The sequence below is a fragment of the Pimephales promelas genome, chromosome 5, assembly GCF_988280905.1.
Source record: "Pimephales promelas chromosome 5, fPimPro1.hap1.1, whole genome shotgun sequence".
Taxonomy (NCBI): domain Eukaryota; kingdom Metazoa; phylum Chordata; class Actinopteri; order Cypriniformes; family Leuciscidae; genus Pimephales; species Pimephales promelas.
The window spans coordinates 10,421,873-10,444,773 of NC_142773.1; the positions used below are offsets into that span (position 1 = coordinate 10,421,873).

The 22,901-nt window shown below is 40.1% G+C and overlaps 1 protein-coding gene and 1 pseudogene across 1 annotated transcript; both read right to left on the reverse strand.

The window, feature by feature from the left end:
- Positions 1-7,415: 7,415 nt before the first annotated feature.
- Positions 7,416-13,200, reverse strand: LOC148981382 (E3 SUMO-protein ligase ZBED1-like; annotated as a pseudogene).
- Positions 13,201-15,850: 2,650 nt separating this feature from the next.
- On the reverse strand, positions 15,851-22,374 carry iba57 (iron-sulfur cluster assembly factor IBA57). The gene is made up of 3 exons (XM_039662530.2): positions 21,914-22,374; positions 18,060-18,412; positions 15,851-16,432 (listed from the first exon to the last, which is right to left on the reverse strand). The coding sequence occupies exons 1-3, from the start codon at positions 22,252-22,254 to the stop codon at positions 16,041-16,043; spliced, it is 1,086 nt and encodes a 361-aa protein (XP_039518464.1). The 5' UTR covers positions 22,255-22,374; the 3' UTR covers positions 15,851-16,040.
- Between the last annotated feature and the right edge of the window lie 527 nt (positions 22,375-22,901).

Genomic DNA, 22,901 nt, shown 5'->3' on the forward strand with positions numbered 1-22,901 from the left:
GACTGGCGGCTAGGAGACACTTTTTGCACAAAAATTCTTTAGGGATACGGGCCCTGGATTACATTTATACCATCCACATTCATACTACAGGACATACTTTTTTAACAGTCATGAAATAATTATTTAAAAGAAGTAACCTACTCAGAAAGTATGTGGTTTCAGATGTAGCCATTGTTTATGCCGAAAATGTATTATCCTGTTGCTGGAGATCTGCCTCCCTGCAAAGTTCAGCTGCAAATTCAATCCTAATCAAACATAGCAGCTAATTCATTAATTAATTTCTTCAGGAATGCTTGATAATTACAGGCAGGTGTGTTGGAGCAGGGTTGGAACTTGACTCTTTATCCATGACTACAGAATAATATATAGCCCCATAACTTAATTTACATGTCTTTATACACAAGCAATTCATGTGTAATATGTAATTTATTTATTTTTAGACCAAGATAAATTTGCTTGTACAAAACTCCATTTCATTGTGTATCTATCGGCAACTGTATATGATTGGCCCTTTCTAATAAGATGACATAACAAAAGTAGTTTACTAGACAAAGTAAACTACATAAAGGGGCTACACATCTTATCCCACTTACCCCTATAAATGAGTTGTGATAAAAATGTTCATATATACTTATTCTCTGCAAGTTAACAACAGAAAGAACATTAATTGCTCTGTTCAGGCTATTTGACAGTAATTGACTGTCCGGCTTTTCAAATAAGAATAGGTTGGTTTACATCCATGAATATGTATTTTGTTTGACTTCCGGTTATGGCCGTGAGCTAGAAGGTCACGTTCGAACCTGCTCTCTACTACAATCCTGACTAATCCTTTTAGTTGAGTTAAACAACTCGCTGAAACTGTTAAACTGACACAGCAATGCCCTCCGCTGGAAGAGGGAGTAGGGATAAGCCTAAATCAAAACGCAATCCAAGTTAACAGGCTTTGGATCGCCTGGTATAGAGCAGCCATCTAGCAAGGAAATTGTTATTGCTACTGACGCTTACGCGGCTAGCAAAGAAACCAACGAAGGTGATGTGAACAATAACGCGACGGTTACACCCGGCAATGACCATCAGCTGCTTAATATGGTTAAAGATGAGATTTTGGGAGGGTTACGCAATTTGAAAACAGAGTTCGCGGGAAGATTCGATGGCGTATTGAAAGCTATAGAAGAAACAAGAAAGGAGCTGTCTGAATGTACAGACCGGATGGCCGAGGCAGAGGTGCGTCTGTCTAACGTGGAAGACGAACAGGTCAACTTGAAAGTGGTGGTCGAGAGTTAGCAGAAAAGAAATAAACATCTCGAGGACAAAATGGTTGATATGGAAACAAGGTCGTGTGAACAATCTTAGGCTGGTGGGTCCCCCTGAAAATTGTGAGGGCTCCGACATGTGCGGATTTTTGGAGAGCTGGTTACCAGATGCGCTGGAGTTAAACCCAGTGCGTCAACCTTTAGTACTGGAAAGGGCTCATCGCGTCGGGCCAAGGAGAGGCACCGATGCTTCGCCGAGAATGGTAATCATGCGATTTCTTAACTACAAGCAGAAAGAATCCGTACTAAGAGCTGCTAAAACAAAGAAGGATATCCTCTACAAGAACATACGTGTGAAGCTGTTTGCTGATATCGCTACGGAGGTGCACAGGCAGCGGAAGCAGTTTTATGCGGTACGGGACCAGCTGCGCAAACTTGGAGTACGGCATGGTATACTTTCCCCGTCTACGTTGATACTGACATATAAGGAGAAAGTTTACAAGTTCACTTCCCCAGCAGTGGCCAAGATCTTTGTTCAAAAGATCCAAAAGGATACAGAAGAAACAGAATGACTTGTCTATAGGTACTGCCACAGTAGTAACAACCACAGCTTGTAAATGCAAGCTTTGTATAAAAAAAGGATACATTATTTGAATATAGTTGCAGGTGAACGTTGAGATGTTTCTATACTGACAACAGTTCAGATCTTAGGAATCTGTCGGAGTTAGCGTTTGGAAGTAGTGTTTTTCAGGGGTTTACCCAGTTACCTGGGAAGGGGGGGGGGGGGGTTGTATTTGTGATGTTTGTCTTGTTCACAGTTTTTAGTTCTTGTAGTGGGTTTTTAGTGGGTGTTAACTCTGAGACACATGAATATTGTGTAAGAATAATGCTTCTATACGTTTACTTAGATGACACAAAAATTAGAAATTAAACGTACTTCCTGGAATTGCAGAGGCTTAAGTAGACCTAAAAAGATCAAGCAGGTTATGAATAAAATAAAAGATCTAGGCTCTAAAATAATCTTCCTGTGACTATCGCTTGAGCCTCTGGGGGGCACTCCTTCCTAGTTTATTGCTTCATTCATGTTTTACCCTGGACTTATTATGGTTTATTGGTTGCACCTGTTTTAGATTTAGCTCCTTGATTAAAGCCTGAGTTTTCCCTTTGTTCGGGGCTCAGTATTGTGTTAGTGTATGACTGCTTCGAGCATTTTCCTGGTTTTCTTGTTTCCGTATATGTTTTCGAGTTTCACGGTTCCTGGACTCCCTGCCTGTATCTGGTCTTCACGTTTGCCTATTCCCTGCATTGTGTGTTTGCTGATCTGGACTGCTAACCTGGTTTTGACCCTTGCATGTTTCTCTGTATCTCTCTCTGGATTCCCCTCTTAATAAAGCCTGCGTTTGGATCACCTGTCCCTGTTCCATGTGCAGTTTCATGACAGAATACTGAGCCACTACTGATCCAGCGGCTGAGAGGAACACGGACCTCGTAATGGGTCCCACAGCACAGATCGTATGCCTCCGCCAAGGAGAACGTCCTCTCAAGGTTTTTGTGATGGATTTTTTGAAGCTCTCTCATCAGTCCTACTTGGATGATTTTTGTTTAATGATGTTCTTTCGGGGAGGACTGTCTGAACCGCTCGGCTCTGCTATACCGTTTCCGAGTTCAAGCTGGACTCTTTCCCAATATATTGATCTGGCCCTTTCCATGAGCGGTTCGCTTTTTACTGTGGATTTTTTGGAACTTTTGCTTCACAGAGGACCCGACAATTCGGCATTTTACAAGGTACCCACTGAAGCCACGCATCTAGAGTCTCCCGGTGAACCAGCGCTTCACACGTGCTCCGCCGAGTTTGCGCTACATGAAAGCCCAGTTGAACCAGCACTTGGTGAAGAGTCCCCCGAATTCACGCGACATGTGAATCCCGTTGTTCTAACACTTCACGTGAGCTCCGTTGCATTCCTGCCTCAAGAGTTCTCTACTGAGTCTGAGCGCGTGCCAGCCGAGTCAAGTGCCGGGCCAAGTGAGTCAAGTGCCAAGTCAAGTGAGTCAAGTGCTGAATCAAGTGAGTCAAGTGCCGAATCAAGTGAGTCAAGTGTGTCAAGTGCCGAATCAAGTGAGTCAAGTGTGTCAATTGCCGAGTCAAGTGTGTCCAGGTCCTCATCCAGTCAAGTGAGTGAATCATCCAGTCCAGTGAGTGAATCATCCAGTCAAGTGAGACGCCGCCGCAGGAGGAGAAGGGGGATTCGTTTGGTTCGCCAGGCTCCGGTGAGTGTACCCAGACTCCTCGCCCTGCCAGCCCCGCCTCTGCGCCTCGCCCTGCCGGCCCCGCCTCTGCGCCTCGCCCTGCCGGCCCCTCCTCTGCGCCTCGCCCTGCCGGCCCCACCTCTGGGCATCGCTCTACCGGTCCCGCCTTTGCACATCACCTTGCCTGTGCTCTTCAAGCTCCGGGACGCCTTTCCTGAACCCGCTTACCACCCAGAGGTTCCTCCCGGGAATTTCCTTAAGTATTTTTTTTGTGGGGGGGGGGGGGTCACTAGGTACTCTGCGGGGGTCATGGAGGCGATGATGACATGGACCTCGTCTGAGTTTGTGAGGGCCATGGAGGCGATGCTGTCATGGACCTCGCCTGAGCCTGCTCCGCCCTCATCTCTGCCTGAGCCTGCTCCGCCCTGGCCGCCTTCACGTCCTGCTCCGCCCTGGCCTCCATCACGTCCTGCTCCGCCCTGGCCGCCATCACGTCCTGCTCCGCCCTGGTCACCCACTCTCCATGGCCCAGGCCCGCCTTTCCTGTGTCCTGGTCCCGTTCCCCTGCACGGGCCTGGCCCTCCGTCCCTCCCCCAGGATCGCCTTCGCTCTGCCCCCCGCCTGGATCGTTTTAGGAGCGTCTGGAAGCCGCTCCTTAGAGGGGGGGTTATGTGACGATCTGCGGCTGGAGTGCCCGCTTGAGCCTCTGGGGGGCACTCCTTCCTAGTTTATTGTTTCATTCATGTTTTACCCTGGAGTTATTATGGTTTATTGGTTGCACCTGTTTTAGATTTAGCTCCCTGATTTAAGCCTGAGTTTTCCCTTTGTTCAGGGCTCAGTATTGTGTTAGTGTACGACTGCTTCGAGCATTTTCCTGGTTTTCTTGTTTCCGTATGTTTTCGAGTTTCACGGTTCCTGGACTCCCTGCCTGTTTCTGGTCTTCCCGTTTGCCTATTCCCTGCATTGTGTGTTTGCTGATCTGGACTGCTAACCTGGTTTTGACCCCTGCATGTTTCTTTGTATCTCTCTCTGGATTCCCCTCTTAATAAAGCCTGCGTTTGGATCACCTGTCCCTGTTCCATGTGCAGTTTCATTACACTTCCTGCAGGAGACCCACACTCTTGAGGAGGAAAATATTAGAATAAGCAAGAGGTGGCAGGGATCGTTGTTTGCATCCTCATTTACATCTAGAGCTTGAGGTGTAGTTACACTAATTCATAAATCTGTACCGTTTCATGTCACAAATGTTATAAAAGATAAATTTGGAAGATACTTAATAATTCAAGGATCTATTTTTCAAGATAATGTCAACTTAGTGAATGTATATGGACCTAATATAGATGATGATCGATTCTTTATAAATTTGTTTCTTTTTTTTTTCTTTTTTTCTCATTTGACAATTTGTTTTATTGTTTTGGCACAATTTTCAATACACAAAGTGCAATACACAAAACCACAAAGTCCTTTTCACTACACAAAATGAGGTTTTTTTTTTTTTATTTATTTTTTTTTATTTAACAGTCAGACATACATACAAACAAACCAACATAGTGCAGTAGTGAGCAATCTTGTAAATCCATAATTCCCGCAGTGGCAAGAGTGATTTAAGTGTTTGATCTAAGTGTGTATGTGAGCGGGTGTGAGTGTGGGTATGTGTATGTATGTGTAAACAAAGTAACCATTTATTATTTATTACCATTGTCATTACCATCACCATCCCACTCCCCACTACCACCATACTGCCCATATTGTGTTTGTAGATTTTTATTTCCACCCTTCCTCCTATGTAACAATTGCCATTGTCAATCCTGTATAAAATAAAATATGATATAATAAGATAATATAATATAAGATAATATAATATAAGATAACCTTCCCCCACATCTCATCAGTCCCTATCTTTTCCTATTTTTCAGGTTTTTTTTGTTTGTTTTTTGTGTGTGTGTGTGTGTGTGTGTGTGTGTGTGTGTGTGTGCGTGCGTGTGTGTGTGTGTGTGTGTGTGTGTGTGTGTGTGTGTGTGTGTGTGTGTGTGTGTGTGTGTTATGTGCAATGTCTAAAGTGCATTAAAAGAGGGAGTACTCAAATTGGGAGTGTCTCAAATTGGGCCAGAGATGCTGTCCCGTTGAAATCACTTCTCGTCTGTCTTGCCTACCTTGGTGTTTGGTTGTGGTGCATTAAAAACCCATGAAGAGATAAGGGGGAAGTTATTGCAATAGTGATGACAATGACACTTAATTCTAGTTCTACATTCTAATTCTACAGCATTGACAATGGCAATATTGATGATAATTATAATAATAATAATAAATGACAATGATGATGGCAGTGGTGATCACAACGGTCAAGTCAAGTCAAGTCACATTTACTTATATAGCGCTTTTCACAATACAGATTGTTTTAAAGGAGCTTCACAGTGATAACATGAAAGTAGTACAACACAGATCAATAATATTGTTATTGTTAAACACCAATGCTGTTGGTGATGAACAGTATCTGCAAAGTTGCAGCGCTGAAAGTTCAATGTTAGCAGAGATATCGTCTTTTTAAAATCAGGAAGTATAATTGCCTACAAAAACGCCTCGATTGGGACTACAGCTGGGTACGGTACGTCACTAACCCACACATTTGCATCAACCCTCCCTCCGGAATATGCAGAAAAGGACATGCGCATATTTCAGCAGCTCCAGCTCGTCGAGTGAGTTGTTCATCCAGCTGTCAGGTCTTCTGTATTCGAACTTCCCACAGACGCTGTACTTCGTCAACAATGGATACAATTTATGTTTGATTATGTTCCTGAAAATGACGATCGTAATCTAGCTCTCTGTGCTGCACATTTTACAGAAGACAGCTTCTAGAATCTCCACGAGTTCAACACCGGATTTAAAAAGAAACTGTTACTAAAACGTGAAGCAGTTTCAACTTTAAAACCAGAGGCAGCAGTTGTTGGGCCACAACCTGTAAGTAGGCTAAGACTTAATCATTTTAAATGTATTTTCATGAATATTTCCAGACGTAGCCTTGTGTTTTATTTTTTTCAAATTCCAGCGCTGCTTTATAGCCACTATAGGCTACTAGTAATGCTATTGTGTCTACAACAAACGCGTACAAACATTATGGACCTGAATTTTGTATAAGTACTAATGTTTTAAGCGTATTTTTCATGTATATATGCTTTATGACGTTATTTTCGATTTGATCAAGAACGTAAACTAATGCCAACGCTGTTTGTGTTTAACATTAGTAGCCAGTCAGTTGCTATTGTTGCCAGTCAGATGCTATTGTGTAAAACAAACGTGCATAAATTTAGAAAATGTTGCAAATTATCATTCAGAAACGTTTAGTAAGAGCAGTGTGTGGTGAGGTTCTGTGTACTCTCTTCTTTCTCAGTCTGATTCTGCCTCAAACTGATACTGCAGTTAGACACATATTTACATCTGGACCGGAGCTCACGTTTCGCCCGTAAAGGTAATGGGCGTTAACCTTCCGGACAGCGTGAGCGACAGTTTAGCCAATCACAACACACCGGCCCAAACTAACCAATCTGAGCCCACTACGTGTTTCTGAGGGAGCGGTTTCATAGAATAAGGAAGTCAACCGCTCGTTCAGGGGACAGAGGAGAGCTGAACAATAAAGGTGAAGTTTATGAAAAATAAGACTTTTTAAAAAAGAAAAAACTCGAATACATGTTATATTGCACCCCATAAACACAATCATGCAACAAAAAAAAAGCAGTCAAGCCCCCCCCCCCCCTTTAAAGAATTAATGAAAATTATATTTTATTAACATTGTAAAGAACCAACAGAAAAATAAATGTGTGCCTGAACTAGCAGCATACTTGCATACTAGCATACATAACAGTAACAAATTATAACAAAGTTCAACATATTCTGAATCTCTAACATAAAATAGTGCAATATATAGTCTTTCAAAAAATAAAAAATAAACATTTTGCAGTAGCAAAATAGGCCACAATGAAAATTGAAATAATGCAAATGTGTGGCAGTGCAAATGTGCTTAGCTAAATGTGCAAGTTCTTGTGTAAGAACAGAAGCTGGTCTACATGTTCTGATGCAAGTGTGCTCCTCTGTGCTGTTACTATATCCGTAGAAAAGACTATGCCTGTTACTATGCCGTAGAAAAGACTCTCTCTGCAGAGACACTGGTGCCAGGAATACACAAGTATCTTTTGGCCAACTTGGAAATCAGAGGAAACATCATCTGACTCTTATTCCACCAGCAAAGAGGGTCCTCGGAGAGAGGGAGTGATGGAGCACTACGGTACTTGGTCACTTCTTCCTCAGCTCTGGCATAAGCAGACATGGACTGCTGCTGGACTCTAGCATCAGTAAAGGTCTGCCCCAGCAGATTCTCTAGCAGAGAAGATGATGACTTTCTTTTGTTAGAAGGGCCTGGGTGTTGCTCCTCCTCAGTGGTGATCAGGGTGTCTCCTTCCCTAAATGTGATGTGCTCTGGGGTTTCCTCCTCTTCAAATCTCACTTCACGAGTTCACACTTACATATAATTTTGAGTGAGTGAGATTCAATGCGTATTTGGCGTGCTGTCCGGAGGGAGGGCTCCGAGCTCGGAATTCTGCCCGAACCCAGAGTACTCCCCCCGTATGTAAGTTATTTTTATTTATTTTTTTTTGGAAAGAGGAGTGTGGAGAACTAGTAGTGTGGAGAAGGGGTGGAGGAGGGATGCTGCAAACTGCCAATGGATCGAGGTAAGACTGCTGAGTCTATATATACCCTCTTCTCATTGGTTGCTGATTGCTGATTGCTGTCCACTCGTGTTAATTATCTGAACGTGCTCCTCCCGAACTTAGTTAACTTAGCCATACTTACATATAATTTTGAGTGAGTGAGATTCAATGCGTATTTGGCGTGCTGTCCGGAGGTAGGGCTCCGAGCTCGGAATTCTGCCCGAACCCAGAGTACTCCCCCCAAAAGGCTAAAGAGCAGAGGACAGCCGCCGGACTAAAGACCCCCCAAATAGTGCCGAGATTGGCGGGCTGGCATCTCGAGAAGGGGCCTGGATGCTTTGTTCAGGGAGGCCCGTGATGGTGGCTCGCTGCCTGGACTGACAGCCCCTGTTGACTGCGAACGAGGTGCAGTTGTAGTGTACTTGTCCAGGAGGTTTTCACGCTGCATCCGCTGTGAAACCAAATGCTCGCTGAAATGAAAAAGAAAAGGTGAGTGCACTACTGGGAAACTTTCTTGCTCCATCCGCTTTGAGACAATCTTCGCTGGATGGAAAGAAGAAAACTGAAAAGAGGAAAAATGAGTGCTTGCCCTGGAGATTCTCACACTGTATCCGCTGTGAGATCAACTGCTCACTGGATGAAATAGAAAATATAAGTGCTCTACTGGGAAAGCTCTCACTCAGTCCGCTATGAGACCAATGCTCACTGGACGGAAAGAGGAAGACTGGAAAGAGAAAAATGAGTGCTTGCCCAGGAGATTTTCTCGTACTCCGTCCGTTGTGAGACCAACTGCTCGCTGGACGAAAGAGAAAATGTAAGAGCTCTACTGGGAACGCTTTTACTCCATCCGCTGTGAGACCAATGCTCGCTGGACGGAAAGAGGAAGACTGGAAAGAGAAAAATGAGAGCTTGTACAGGAGATTTTCTCGTACTCCGTCCGCTGTGAGACCAACTGCTCGCTGGATGAAAGAGAAAATATAAAAGCTCTACTGGGGAAGCTCTCACTCCATCCGCTGTGAGACCAATCCTCGCTGAACGGAAAGAGGAAGACTGGAAAGAGAAAAATGAGTGCTTGCCCAGGAGATTTTCTCGTACTCCGTCCGTTGTGAGACCAACTGCTCGCTGGACGAAAGAGAAAATGTAAGAGCTCTACTGGGAACGCTTTTACTCCATCCGCTGTGAGACCAATGCTCGCTGGACGGAAAGAGGAAGACTGGAAAGAGAAAAATGAGAGCTTGTACAGGAGATTTTCTCGTACTCCGTCCGCTGTGAGACCAACTGCTCGCTGGATGAAAGAGAAAATATAAAAGCTCTACTGGGGAAGCTCTCACTCCATCCGCTGTGAGACCAATCCTCGCTGGACGGAAAGAGGAAGACTGGAAAGAGAAAAATGAGTGCTTGTCAAGGAGATTTTCTCGTACTCCGTCCACTGTGAGACCAACTGCTCGCTGGATGAAAGAGAAAATGTAAGAGCTCTACTGGGAAAGCTCTCACTTCATCCGCTGTGAGACCAATGCTCGCTGGACGGAAAGAGGAAGACTGGAAAGAGAAAAATGAGTGCTTGTCAAGGAGATTTTCTCGTACTCCGTCCGCTGTGAGACCAACTGCTCGCTGGATGAAAGAGAAAATATCAGAGCTCTACTGTGAAAGCACTCACTCCATCCGCTATGAGACCAATGCTCACTGGAACGGAAAGAAGAAGAGAAAAATGAGTGCTTGTCCTGGAGATTTTCTTGTACTCTGTCCGCTGTGAGACCAACTGCTCGCTGGATGAAAGAGAAAATGTAAGTGCTCTACTGGGAAAGCTCTCACTCCGTCCGCTGTGAGACCAATGTTCGCTGGACGGAAAGAGGAAACCTGAAAAGAGGAAAAATGAGTGCTTGCCCAGGAGATTTTCCTCACACTGCATCCATGGAGAGACCAACTGCTTGCTGGATGAAAAAGAAAAAATGTAAGTGCTCCACTGGGAAAGCACTGGAGCAGAGGAGACATCGCTGCTGTGGCGGTGGAGAAAATTAGCCAGAGAAAGAGAGCTCCTGTGGGAGCCAAGGAGACGTCACTGCTGTGGCAGTGTAGAAAATTAACCAGAGAAAACAGAGCTCCAGTGGGAGCAGAGTAGACATCACTGCCGGGGCATTGTATAAAATTAGCCAGAGAAACAGAGCTCCAGTGGGAGCAGAGGAGACATCACTGCTGTGGCAGTGTAGAAAATTAGCCAGAGAAACAAAGCTCCAGTGGGAGCAGAGGAGACATCATTGCTGGGGCAGTGTAGAAAAATAACAAGAGAAACAGAGCTCCTGTGGGAGCGGAGGAGACGTCACTGCTGTGGCAGTGTAGAAAATTAGCCAGAGAAAGAGAGCTCCTGTGGGAGCAGAGGAGACATCACTGCTGGGGCAGTGGAGAAACGTACCTGTGCAAATTGAGCTCTGTTGTGAAGCCGAGCGAAGGGGGAAGTAGATCATCTTCTTGAGCGTAATCAAGGACGCGAAAAAGAGGGGTGATTAAATCTTTGCAGGATTATGCGCATCTTTATTAACGTTTGAAAATGGCTTAGGGAGTTTTCACCCTGGCAGTTAAGTCCGTAACGGGGCACGGTTCGCACTAAAAATCGCTAATGTGCATCCTGCGCATGCGTTTTTAGCTTATGTGATGTATTCAGTTAAAATAAGTAAGGGATGATATTGTTGAGGAATTACCTTGGATACAAGCGAGAGTGAGCCTGCAGTGTATTCGAGCATTGTGCATGGAATCAGAGCAACACATTTGGAAATCCACTGTCTCCTTAAGAGTCCGTTTGCAAGTAGCAGAAGTCCACCTTATGAGACACACGCACAATAAACCCGTATAGCAGATAGCAGCAAATTAATGAAAATAAATAAATAAATAAATTAAAACAAAACACGATATTACCCACGTTCTGCTTTCTATCATGCGCGTGCACGTTTGCGATGACGTAAGATGCACACAAACGCACCAGATCCGATAGAAACAAGTTTTGTGTGATATAAACAAGTTTTGTGTGAAAACAGACCCACGCTGCGGGGGGCGTCGGGAACGAACGCGCTCAGACCGCAGCAAACGAGCCCTGTGTAAAAGCCCCCTTATTTTCTCATTTTATTTATTTGTCATTTAGGGTCGCGTTCCCAGCCGATTTATTCGTTCTTATCAATAATCAGTAAAACCAAATTGTGAAGCTGTGGGTTTGAATTAGTCTGAACTTTATTTATTTATAGGTGACGTGATTGTATTGACAAATATAATCGGTTACAAGCCGCGGTTTGAGGTAAAATCTTAAAAGAGGATTCGATTCCCTTTAATGGAATCGATTCCAAACTTTGGAATCGACTCTCAATTCTTAACGCCTCGGAATCGATTCTTTTTTGGATTCGATTCCCAGTTCTACTGTTTACATGTGAGTTTACGCCATAAGCAAGCATCGAGTTTAAGGAAAGCAAATGATTTGTACAGAAACCATTTAAAACGTGTGATCCTCCGATCGAAATTATTACCCAGATAGCATAACTTGCTCGTCATTCAACAATTGAAGCGATGCGAAGTTCAATCAGGGAAACAAAAGTTTTGAGCTAAGCACTCGAGTTGACCCGGCAGATGTTTGAGAGTGTGGATCAGCCGAGACTGAATCTGCAGTGTGGCTTAACTTACGACCTGTTGCGGCAGCCTGATGCTGTAGGAAGGCCCGTTCCTTTGCGTTAAGAGGGCAGCATAGTTTTGTCCATTTCTCTATATGGCAGTAATTATTGAATGGTCCGGTTTAAAGAAAGACGCGGAAGTAAACGTTAGATTGCGGATGTTTCGCCCGTTTGTTTGCCCTGTACGCCCACGAGAAAATGACGTTACCATGTTGTGGCAAAGATTTCTAATTCTGAAGGACGAAAGATTCTTAATCGAAACGGGAAGAGCTAGATTCGGACATGGCCGAATGCTGCAAACTGCCAATGGATCGAGGTAAGACTGCTGAGTCTATATATACTCTCTTCTCATTGGTTGCTGATTGCTGATTGCTGTCCACTCGTGTTAATTATCTGAACGTGGTCCTCCCGAACTTAGTTAATAAAACTTCATCTCTTGCTGTAGGTAAACACAATGAGAAGAACGTGTAAACACAAAAGCATTACATTTTTTAATCATTATCTTCAATCTGAACAACATTTTGAACAAAATTGTCAAAACACAAATGTACTTGTTCTATGCAATATAAAAACTTTGTATTATAGAATTATTTTGTTATAATAATAATTAAGTCATAAGTCCAGTGTGACATTTTACATGAATAAAAAAGCAGAATTACCTCTAGTGATGCAGCCTCAGCAATCACTCTTCCATACACCTCCCCTCTCTCCTCCTCAGAAAGAAAAGGCAGGCTCTTGAATCGCGGGTCCAGAGCAGAAGCTGTGAAAAGAGTGTTTCTCTCTTGCTCGCTTTGTCTTGCTCTCTTGCTTTATCTCCCGGACCACTGTTGACTCTCCAATACTGTCCTTCGTGTCCTGGATGAGTTGAGCTTGCAAAGGAGCAATCAAACAGATGGTGGGGCTGCTCTCCTCTGACATGAGAGTAGTTGCATCGTTCATTGGCTTAAGGGTCTTGATAATATCCTCTGCATTTGAGATGTCTGTTTCACTGAGCGTACAGATGTCAGACTCTCCTCTCCTTACCTGAGGTCTGAGGAGACAGTAAGGCAGCAGAGACTGCAGGCTGTTGCTCCAGAAATCTGTCAACCATCTCATACGCACTGTTCCACCTGGTACTCACGTCTGTTTTCAGCTTGTGTTTCGGAAGACCGAGTAAAATCTGCTTCTCTTCAAGCTGGTGTTTTGCAGTTGTACTGCGGTGAAAATACGTAGAAATGCGTCTCACCCTGCCTAGTAGCCTTGACACAGTGGGCAACTTGAGCGCCCGCTGAGAGGCCAGGTTAAGCGTGTGGGCATACTGTAGCACTTCACTTGCAGGAAATTACACTGTTCAGCAGCAACTGCCATGTTGGATGCGTTATCAGTAACTAAAACTAAATCTTTTTTAGTCATCTGCCATTCCTCTGCTACATTCTTTAACAGCTCAGCCATATCAACACTAAGGATACGGCCCTTCTCTCCCTGGATGCCGAAAAGGCATTTGACAGGGTAGAGTGGGCCTATCTTTTTGATGTGTTGAGACGCTTTGGATTTGAAACAAATATTCGAAAATGGATACAGTTATTATATTTACATCCAACTGCAGAGATCTTAACAAATAAAAATGTGTCTAAACCAATTTTAGTTAAACAGGGATGTTGGCCGGGGTGTCCGTTATCTCCGTTGCTCTTCACTTTAGCAATTGAGCCCTTGGCTTTAGCAGTACGGTCACACTTACACAACCGGAATTACAATTGGTCAGGTAGAACATAGACTGTCGCTATATGCAGATGATTGTATTCCTTTCACAACTAAATTCATCTATACCTGCTTTGTTAAAACTAATTGAGGAGTTTGGTCATTTTTCAGGATATGTAATTAACAGATTAAAGTCAGCTATCTTGTTACTAGATAAAGGAGAGAGAGAAAATCCACCTATAGTTGTTTTACAATTTAATTCAGTTTCTAACTTTACTTACTTAGGAATAGATATCCTTCCAAATTTAGATTTAATTGTTCAGCATAATTATGAATCATTTACTAACGAAATTAGAGATTGTGTCAACAAATGGACTCTTCTTCCCATGCATGTTGCTTATTGGTCGAATTAATATTTACAAAATGAATATACTTCCAAAGCTGCTGTATGTTTTTCAGTACATTCCCTTGCCACCCCCTGCTGACTGGTTTAAAACATTTAAGAAACTGCTTCTTGATTTCATATGGTCAAACGTGCTAGGATTGTCGTTACTCCATTTGCCCTACCATGAAGGAGGCTTGATGTGCCCCAACGTAGTATGGTACTACTGGGCAGCTCAGCTTAGATCTGTAGGTTACTATTTTAGCAAAAATGATGCTCCCCAATGGACAGAAATGGAAAGTAATATTTTGAGTCCTCCGTTGTCTTTGTACCTTTTTCTGATACAGATGCTAATTTGATGAAAAACACTAAAAATCCAATAGTTAAAAACATGGTTAAGGTGTGGTATAATGTTAAAAAATATATTAAAGAACCAGTTATTTTATCACGACTCACCCCAATTTGGGGAAATCAGAACTTCCCCCCGGGGAAAGTCGATGCAATGTTTAAGCAATGGGCCTTAAATAGATTGGAGAAAATTCAAGATCTGTATCCAACAGACTCAGACAACATAATGTCATTTGACAGACATAAATTCAACATTCAAAGGAAATATTTTTTCAAGTATCTTCAACTTAGAAGTTATATAGGAACAAAACAAAGCAATTTATTGAAACCACCCAAATCTAAGTTGGAAGAAATGATAAGTGAAAGTAGCTTTAAAGTCCCCGTGAACCGGAAGTTGCAAACGCTTGTTCTCCAGTGCTGTGACGTATTTCCAAGTGAAACGGAATATTGAACAGAGGGCAGGGTTTTACTCTAGCGCTCCTCCTCTCCATCTCTCGCTCATAGCAAACTAACGGTTTGAGGGGAGTGGTTACGCGTTTCCCCACCCAAACTGTGAAACCTACGTCATCAGAAAAAGAAACCGTTCCAGACCGGAAGTAACTTTTCAGATTTTGATTAAAGATTACTAAGGTAAAACATTTTTCTAATATATATTCACTTGCACGGATTAATTGTTCACCACAAGACTAGTAATATGCGCTAACAAAGTAAATAGGTTCAATTTTGATTTCACGGGGACTTTAAAAGGGGAGCAATCTCACAACTTTATAAACTACTGTTATCACATTCCCCAGATAACTCAACCTTAAAATTAGAAGCCTGGAAGAAAGATCTGCAAATAAATGTATCACTTGGCGAGTGGGAATTGGCTAGTACCAAAGCACATAAACACACTATAAATTCTAGGTTGAGATTATTACAATACAAGTGGCTTATGCATGTCTATGTCACTCCTGTCAAATTAAACCAATATAATCCAAATATCCCAGACATATGTACAAAGTGTGAAGAAGAAAAGGGAACATTGTTTCATTGTATTTGGGAATGCAGAGAAGTTAGGACATTTTGGGGATCAATAACACAATCTGTGAAGGATATTATTTCTAAAGACCTTCCTCTGGAACCTTCTTTTATAATTTTAGGCGTATATCCCAAACACACAGGATATACAAAAGGCAAGAAGCTGTTCATTGATATATGTTTATTACAAGCTAAAATGTTGATTGCACAACACTGGAAAATCATAAGAGGACCAAGTATCAGACAGTGGGTTAAGCAGATGTTGGCTACACTTCCATTGGAACACATCACCTACTTGCTAAAGGGAAAAAAGGACTTGTTTGAAAGCATTTGGAGACCATTTATGCTTTTTGCAGAAGGCATAGACTTAACAGAAGATCAAGAGGAGGACGATGCTCATGAATAATTTTTACAGTCCGCGACCCGCTCATCGGGAGATCTCTGTTGTGTCAACTTGTGTCAAAGGATATTACAGATATAACATTTTATATATGATAACTTTGTATTTTGTGTCTGAGAGGGGTTCTGTTGTTTGTATGTTATAAAAAACAAAAAAGACAAATAAATATATTGTTGGAAAAAAAGAATATGTATTTTGTTTTAGAAAATTAACAACAATAAAACACTTTTTAAATACATTTTATTGCAAGGTGTTACTGTCAACAGATGTTTGTGTATTATATTAAACATTTTAAGTCAACTCTATATAAATATTATCTGCATTCAAATTAAAGCAGTAGACCTTCCTAGTGTTTCTGATTCATTTATCTTCAGTGTTTTTTGGCCACCAGTCAGGCACAGTAGCCTGTAAAGTCACCGTCGTATTATCAGAGGATTTAAGTTTGAGTGACTCTTTGGCATGAGCCAAGCGTATAAGGCCAAGTCCCAGCCTGTCCATTCCTGCCCTGTATTTCCCTGCAGGTTTGCCCCCTTCAGTCTCAAGAGCAGCCCCCTGGTCCAGGTTCTCAGCTGGAGCAGACATGGTAACAGGCATTAGGCGCTTCCTTATTACACCGGTGTGGTGCGTTCTTGCAGTTAGTTCCTGTCCGATGTAGCATCCTTTGCTGAAGCTAATTCCCTGCATATAAACCAGATTAGACTCCAGAGGAAGGGCCTCACCTGGCGGAAAGTCTCTGACTCCTTCAGGTAGTCCTATGGAAATTAAATAAATTACAGGATTAATTACAAAGGGTGTGCAAACTCTTCAATATCATTTTCCAATAGTTAAACAGGTAGCACTTTATTTTACAGTCCTGCTCCCCATGTGAATTATAGTTAGTTATTACAATAACTGGTTAATAGCTAGGTACTAACCCTGATCCTCCCCCTAAACCTAACCTTAACCAATGTAGTTACCTTATATTAACCAGTACTTACTTGGGTAAGTACACTACCAGTGAAAAGTTTTTGATGGGTAAGATCTTTAATCTGGGTTTATTTGATTAATATATATATTCATAATGAAATATTATTACAATAGTCACTCTTTCACTCACAGAATCACTAATATGATGCTTATGAAACATCTCATTGTTATCAATGTTGAAAACAGTTATTTACATTTTTATTTCATATTTTTTTTTATTTAACAATATTACTGTTTTTTGTGTATATTTTAATCGAATAAATGCAGCCTTGCTGAGCAGAAGAGACTTATTTTAAAAACATAAAAAATCTTACCAATCCAAAACTTTTGACTGGTAGTGTATAATGTAAGAACACAGACTGAAAAGTAAAGTGCACCCAATAAACTTTCAAACAGACAAAATGCTATTATTATCATTACCAATAAAATATCCATATACACTTTGTGGAGGTAGAGAATTACTTAATATGAATTACTTAATGTGAATATAACATTTTAATATTAACATAAATATCATGAGAAATTTGAATTAAACCCATTTGTCCACATTGAGATGACTCTAAAAGTGGTTCAATATCTAAAATTCATATTCATATCTACACTGAGTACCTGTCAAAAGTTTGAACACGCAGACTGAATGTATGCTTCTGATATTAAAAACATTTTGAACTAAAAGCTTCTGCTTAAAAGCTTGAAATCCATTTTGTAGATAATTATACTGTACTTGCACTTCATGTACATTACATGTACTTCTGGTAATGCTTCCTTTTACATTACAGTACTTACAGTATACTTACAGTACCTAGAAAGTACTGGCTAATACATGGAACAGGGGTAGGTTTAGGGGTAGGTTCAGGGTTAGTACTAGTTATTACCCAGTAATTGTAGTTGCTAAAATAAGTACATAGTATTTCCATGGGTAACTGGACTGTAAAAGGAAGCGTTACCGTACTTCTTTACAAAACCTTTTTTTTCTAAATGCTGTTTAATAAGCATTCCAGATCACTCTGCTTCATGAGGGTGGTTGAGAAAGGCCCACAATGAGCAGAGCTGTGATCTAGACAAAAGGAATTTGAAGAAGCTGAAATATTAGATCTGTTTAACATTTTTGTCAATACATAATTTCATTATGTGATGAGGTCTTTATTATTCTATGTAAAAAGTACAAAGAATGATCATTATAATAATAATGAATAAGTCGTTGTGTCCAAACTTCTCACTGGTTGTGTATGTATGAGGGAAAGTGTATATGTAAAACTAATTCATTTGAGGTCATTAAGCACTTATTCACAAGACAAATAATTACTGTATGTTCAACTTCAAAACAATGTAGACTATCAATAATTAACAAATGCAACAAGTTAAGATCGCCATGTACAGTTTATCAAAGTAATAATACAAAGTGTTTAATACCAATTTCATAGCGATGTCTGTGGTATTCTTCGGTGTTGCCCTGTCGACAAGATGAGACAATCTCATGTAGATTGTCCTGACAACTGGTGATCATTCTCCAGCCCATGAGTTCAGTTCTCGGGTCTTTCTCCAATACTAACACTTTATCTGCTGAAGTAACATCTGGCTTTGGCTTTCCCAGCACTGCATCTCTATTCCTAGGTAATAGAGCCCATAGCGAGAGACTAGGACACAAGCTGATGTTCACTTTGCGACGTATCTTGTAGACTTTCAGAAGCCGCATAATGGATTCATGTACGATGCTGTCACACTCCAGAAGTACACCATTCAATCCATTTGGGTTTCCTTTTAAACTGAACAACAACAAACAAGTTATATTGATGCATACATTCAGAATGTACATTCAAAACAATACGTTTAACAAATGCTATTCTCTAAAAATCAGCACTCCTTACATTAAACACAAGCTGTTTTCATCTATGAATTTGAATATTACATTAAAAAAATTCTAATAAACCACTGGTTCCATCCCATGTGTTTGAAGCAGTTGTTTATTTGAGAACAAAATTGTCTCTCCTGGGAAATTGGCATGAAGTATTTTTATCATTGGCATGAAAAAAAAAGTATATAGGCTATGTAATAAAAAAATGGAAGTTGCTGCAATCGGGGCAGGGTGGCTTCATGTCAAAAGCGTGCAGACGAAACATTGTTATCTTAGATTTGAAGGTGGATACCTAATGTTAGGAAACGGAATCATGTGTGACAGGCATTTCAGGATGGCCAAATCAACACTTGAGACGCAGTGCAATGACATTTGTTCACTGATAGTTATCCAATCATTTCCCCCATTGAAGCAAATTCAGTTGTATTCAGTAAATGTGTTTCTGTGTGTACAGTGAATGCAGAATTATTAGGCACATTGATTTTCTGATCATATTTGTTTGGCACAGTGACATTTTACCAATTCCAAACGACATTAATCTTAATAACTTATATAACTTAATAACTTAATTAAAAAGCCTTATATTAAGGTGTGCATATTTATTAGGCACGTTTTCATTTACAGAAAAAAATAAGCCAAAAAGGGATTTAATTAAATTATAAAATGCCCATGAGAATCGTGCAATACTAGAAATTGCAGTAAAGGCATGACCATTGAAAGAGAAATGCTCATTGGGACAGAATTAAGGTGAAGAAATAAGTGTAAAACCATCAAGAACCCTTTAGTCTCCAGCTCCACCATTTTCCAGAGCTATACCACTGTTCTGAAGACTTCGTTTTCCAGAATCTGGCAGTTTTGGGAGTTAATTTTTATTCAATCTCATACCCTTAAGTAAGTTTTAGAGAGATGAACTTCAATGATGATCTCCCAAAATTTACACTTTGCATTCAGCTCATACTTTTTGTAACTGCATGTTACCGTTTTGACATTCCAATATCTCTGGTTTTTAACCATATAGGACCTTAAAAATGAAGATTCCAAAATAAAAGCTTATTAAGAATTAGAATCTTTAAGGTATTAAGATATCTCTAATAGTTTTAGAGTTGCATGCACACAAACGTTGAAAAAATAATATCTATGGCACAAGTATATTCTATGGAATTGTGTTGAAAGAAAAAAAATGAGATCCATTTCTAGTTTCAACATTATTTGTTCTTCAGATATTCCTCTTAATAAGAAAAAAGTAGCCTATCAGCTGTATGCAAACTTTTGCAAAGTGACCCACATTTGGTTTTTGACTTTTTTGACTTGAAATTGGCCAATTTACTCACATTAATATGGGATGAATTGAGTCTCAAAATGATTAACACATGCAAACATGCACAATTATCAATGAACTTGATAAATGTTGCAGATATGTTTTACTTTCCACACAACCACATGCCTTTCAACTTGTGTCTGCAAAAATTCAGAAAGACACTTTTGTGAATACAAATGTTTTATTTTGTATTAGTGCATCATAATTGTCATGTGCAATAAAGAAAATGCTCCATTGTGGATCAGGGGTTGTTGAAGGAATTTCCCTTGCGGTAATTTTGAGTGGCTCATATGCGGTATATCACCATTTATTTATTTACTTATTGCTATCTAAATAAGTATTACTATGTGGTCAGCAGTCACAAAATACAAGGACACATTCAATAAGCAATGTAAACAAAACTAAAACCGCGTTGAAACAGGAAGTGATGTAAACTGAAGAGTATGTCAAAATAAGGGTCCACATAACATAACAATAGCCTAAAAAGCTTAATGTCATGTTTATGTTCTATGTATAACAGCTAGTTCTGAGCCTTGAATCTGCCTGTATGAGAGGCTTTCTGCTGATATTTCACCAGTATCATCATCTGCACATAGACAGGCTGTCAGTCACTGTAGTTACATTGTTATGTCACTAGATGGCGGCAAGAGACCGTCTTTGAGTAAGCCATTAAAAGGGACCCATTAATGTACCTGTGTAACCTGATCCACAAATGCACATCTTACTTGCTGCATGCACAAATTCTGACCAACATTAATACAAAATCAAGGTTTTGAATTTACAACTATGTGTCTATTTGTACATTCATGTAACTCCGGATTTTAAACACACAAGTTGTAAAGTTTTTACTATATTAGTTTTTAATATAGTAACACGCATTTGGGAATTTGTCAAATAGATGGGTAGCTGTGTACACATTAATAATTAGCACCGGCGTATGCACTAGTGGTTGTTTATTTGGGTTGTGAAATGCTTGAAAACAACGAAAGAGAAAGTCTAAAAAACAATCAAAATGAATCAAATAAGATTGACTCAGAAAAGAAGGCAATGAATGGATACGTCACCTGATCCACAATCTTCTTTCTTGCATGCGCAAATTATAATACACTAATATAAAAGAAAACATTTGTATTCACAAAAAATGTATCTGTTTGTACAAATTGCTAACACATTAATTTATTTCTGAATTTTGCACAGGTAAGTTAAAAGGAAATGGATTGTGGATAGTAAAACATCTGCAACATTTACCAAGTTCATGGATAATTGTGCATGCATGTGTTAATCATTTTGAGACTCAATTCATCCCATACATTAAGATCTTTAACCATTTAGGGCCTTTAAAATTAAGATAGTATACCAAAAAAGTGTGATAATAATCATAATCTTTAATACTCATCAAGATATCAAGATCTTTAATACTTCTTGAGTACAGGCATGCAAACTTGGGGCAAAAAAAAAAACGTGCATTTTTTTTTAACTTTCACTATTGGCATATGATGAAACATTGATTGCTAAGTAAATAGATTTAATGAATAGACTTACCAATCTCTGTGTAAAAAATAAAATAATGATGCAGCCATCTTTCTGAAGTCATATTTACCCCCTATAATTTGGGGGTAAATATGACTTATCTCAGCCCCCCACTGGTTGAGTTGACACGAACATTTTCTGGTTGAGTTAACAAAAATATTCAAGTAATAATTTAAAAAATGGGGGGTCCAAAAAAAATATTTTTTTTTTTACCTAAGATAAGTCATAAGACCCAATAGGGTTGTATAATATATTCAACTGAAATGTTCTGTTTACACCACTCATTTGTATGCCACTTTGGACATATCAAAATCATTTGATGTTTATGAACTGCTAAAACCACATTGACTTTAATGACATCTAGGATAACACTGTTGAAGAGCTATCAGTAACAAAAAGTCCAGGGTGGGAGAGTGAGATATGCTGAGGTCACACCCACTTTTTTTCTTACAAAATTTGTCTTATTTACAAAATTCCAACACCTCTAAAATAATAGTAATATTACATTCCGTGTCTAATTTACAATTCAAACATATGAAAAACCAAAACTATGCAGCATATTACCTGTAAATGATTATGTCATACAGTGTCCTGCCTTGAACATTGAGCATGTGTGCATACATCGCACGCAGTGTATCCTCTGCTAGAAGAGCTGTGTCATTGGTTATTATCCCTTGAAGAAATGAATGCATGTCTTGTCCAGACACATTGATGAGAGTCCTGTGTGGTAAGCTGTAAAAGCTAAAGTGTCCTGTATGGTTGGTGGGTTGATCTTGAGAGTGTTTTCTAATCTGAATCCTGCTCACACTCTCATGTCTCGTATAGAGAAAATAGTGCGCATGAAGTCCGCCTGATCCTGCCACGATCGCTCTGAAAGCACTGCCAAACAAAATCACCCGTAGCATTGTGTAGTTTTCTTCAGCGCAACTATGAAAGCTCGACAGAACAAAAGTTTGTGTTACCTTGTCTCCCACCTTCCATTTTCTTTCCCATACTGCAGTGCATCTTCTTCATTTTTTTTTTTTTTTTTTTTTTGCGGTTGGCAAACCAACTAAACGGTGCATTTACCGCCACCGACTGGGCTGGAGTGTGAATCAGGAGATATTGGAACTAAATATATATATATATATATATATATATATATATATATATATATATATATATATATATATATATATATATATATTCTTTTTGCTAAGTCTGTATCTCTCAGAAACTTAATAACAAAGTGATAATTGTTGCAGGATGTTTTCCCTAATAAACCTTGCATTGTGAAATTATTCTGATTAACCATTCTAAGAGATTGAAAAAGCTGGTTTCTTTCTTCACTGTACTTTGTGCACTGAAATAAAATATGCTCCACAGTTTCTAAATGAGTACAATGTTGGCATTTCCCTGTTGGTTGTTTCCCTAGCCTATTAGTTTCAATGATGAATTAAGCCCTGTGTGTCCTATTCTTAATCGTGTTATGCTTTCCTCTCTTCTACTCCTACACTCTATTCTTCCTATACCCACTTCTGGTTGTATATTATATAAATGTCTCCCTTTATCA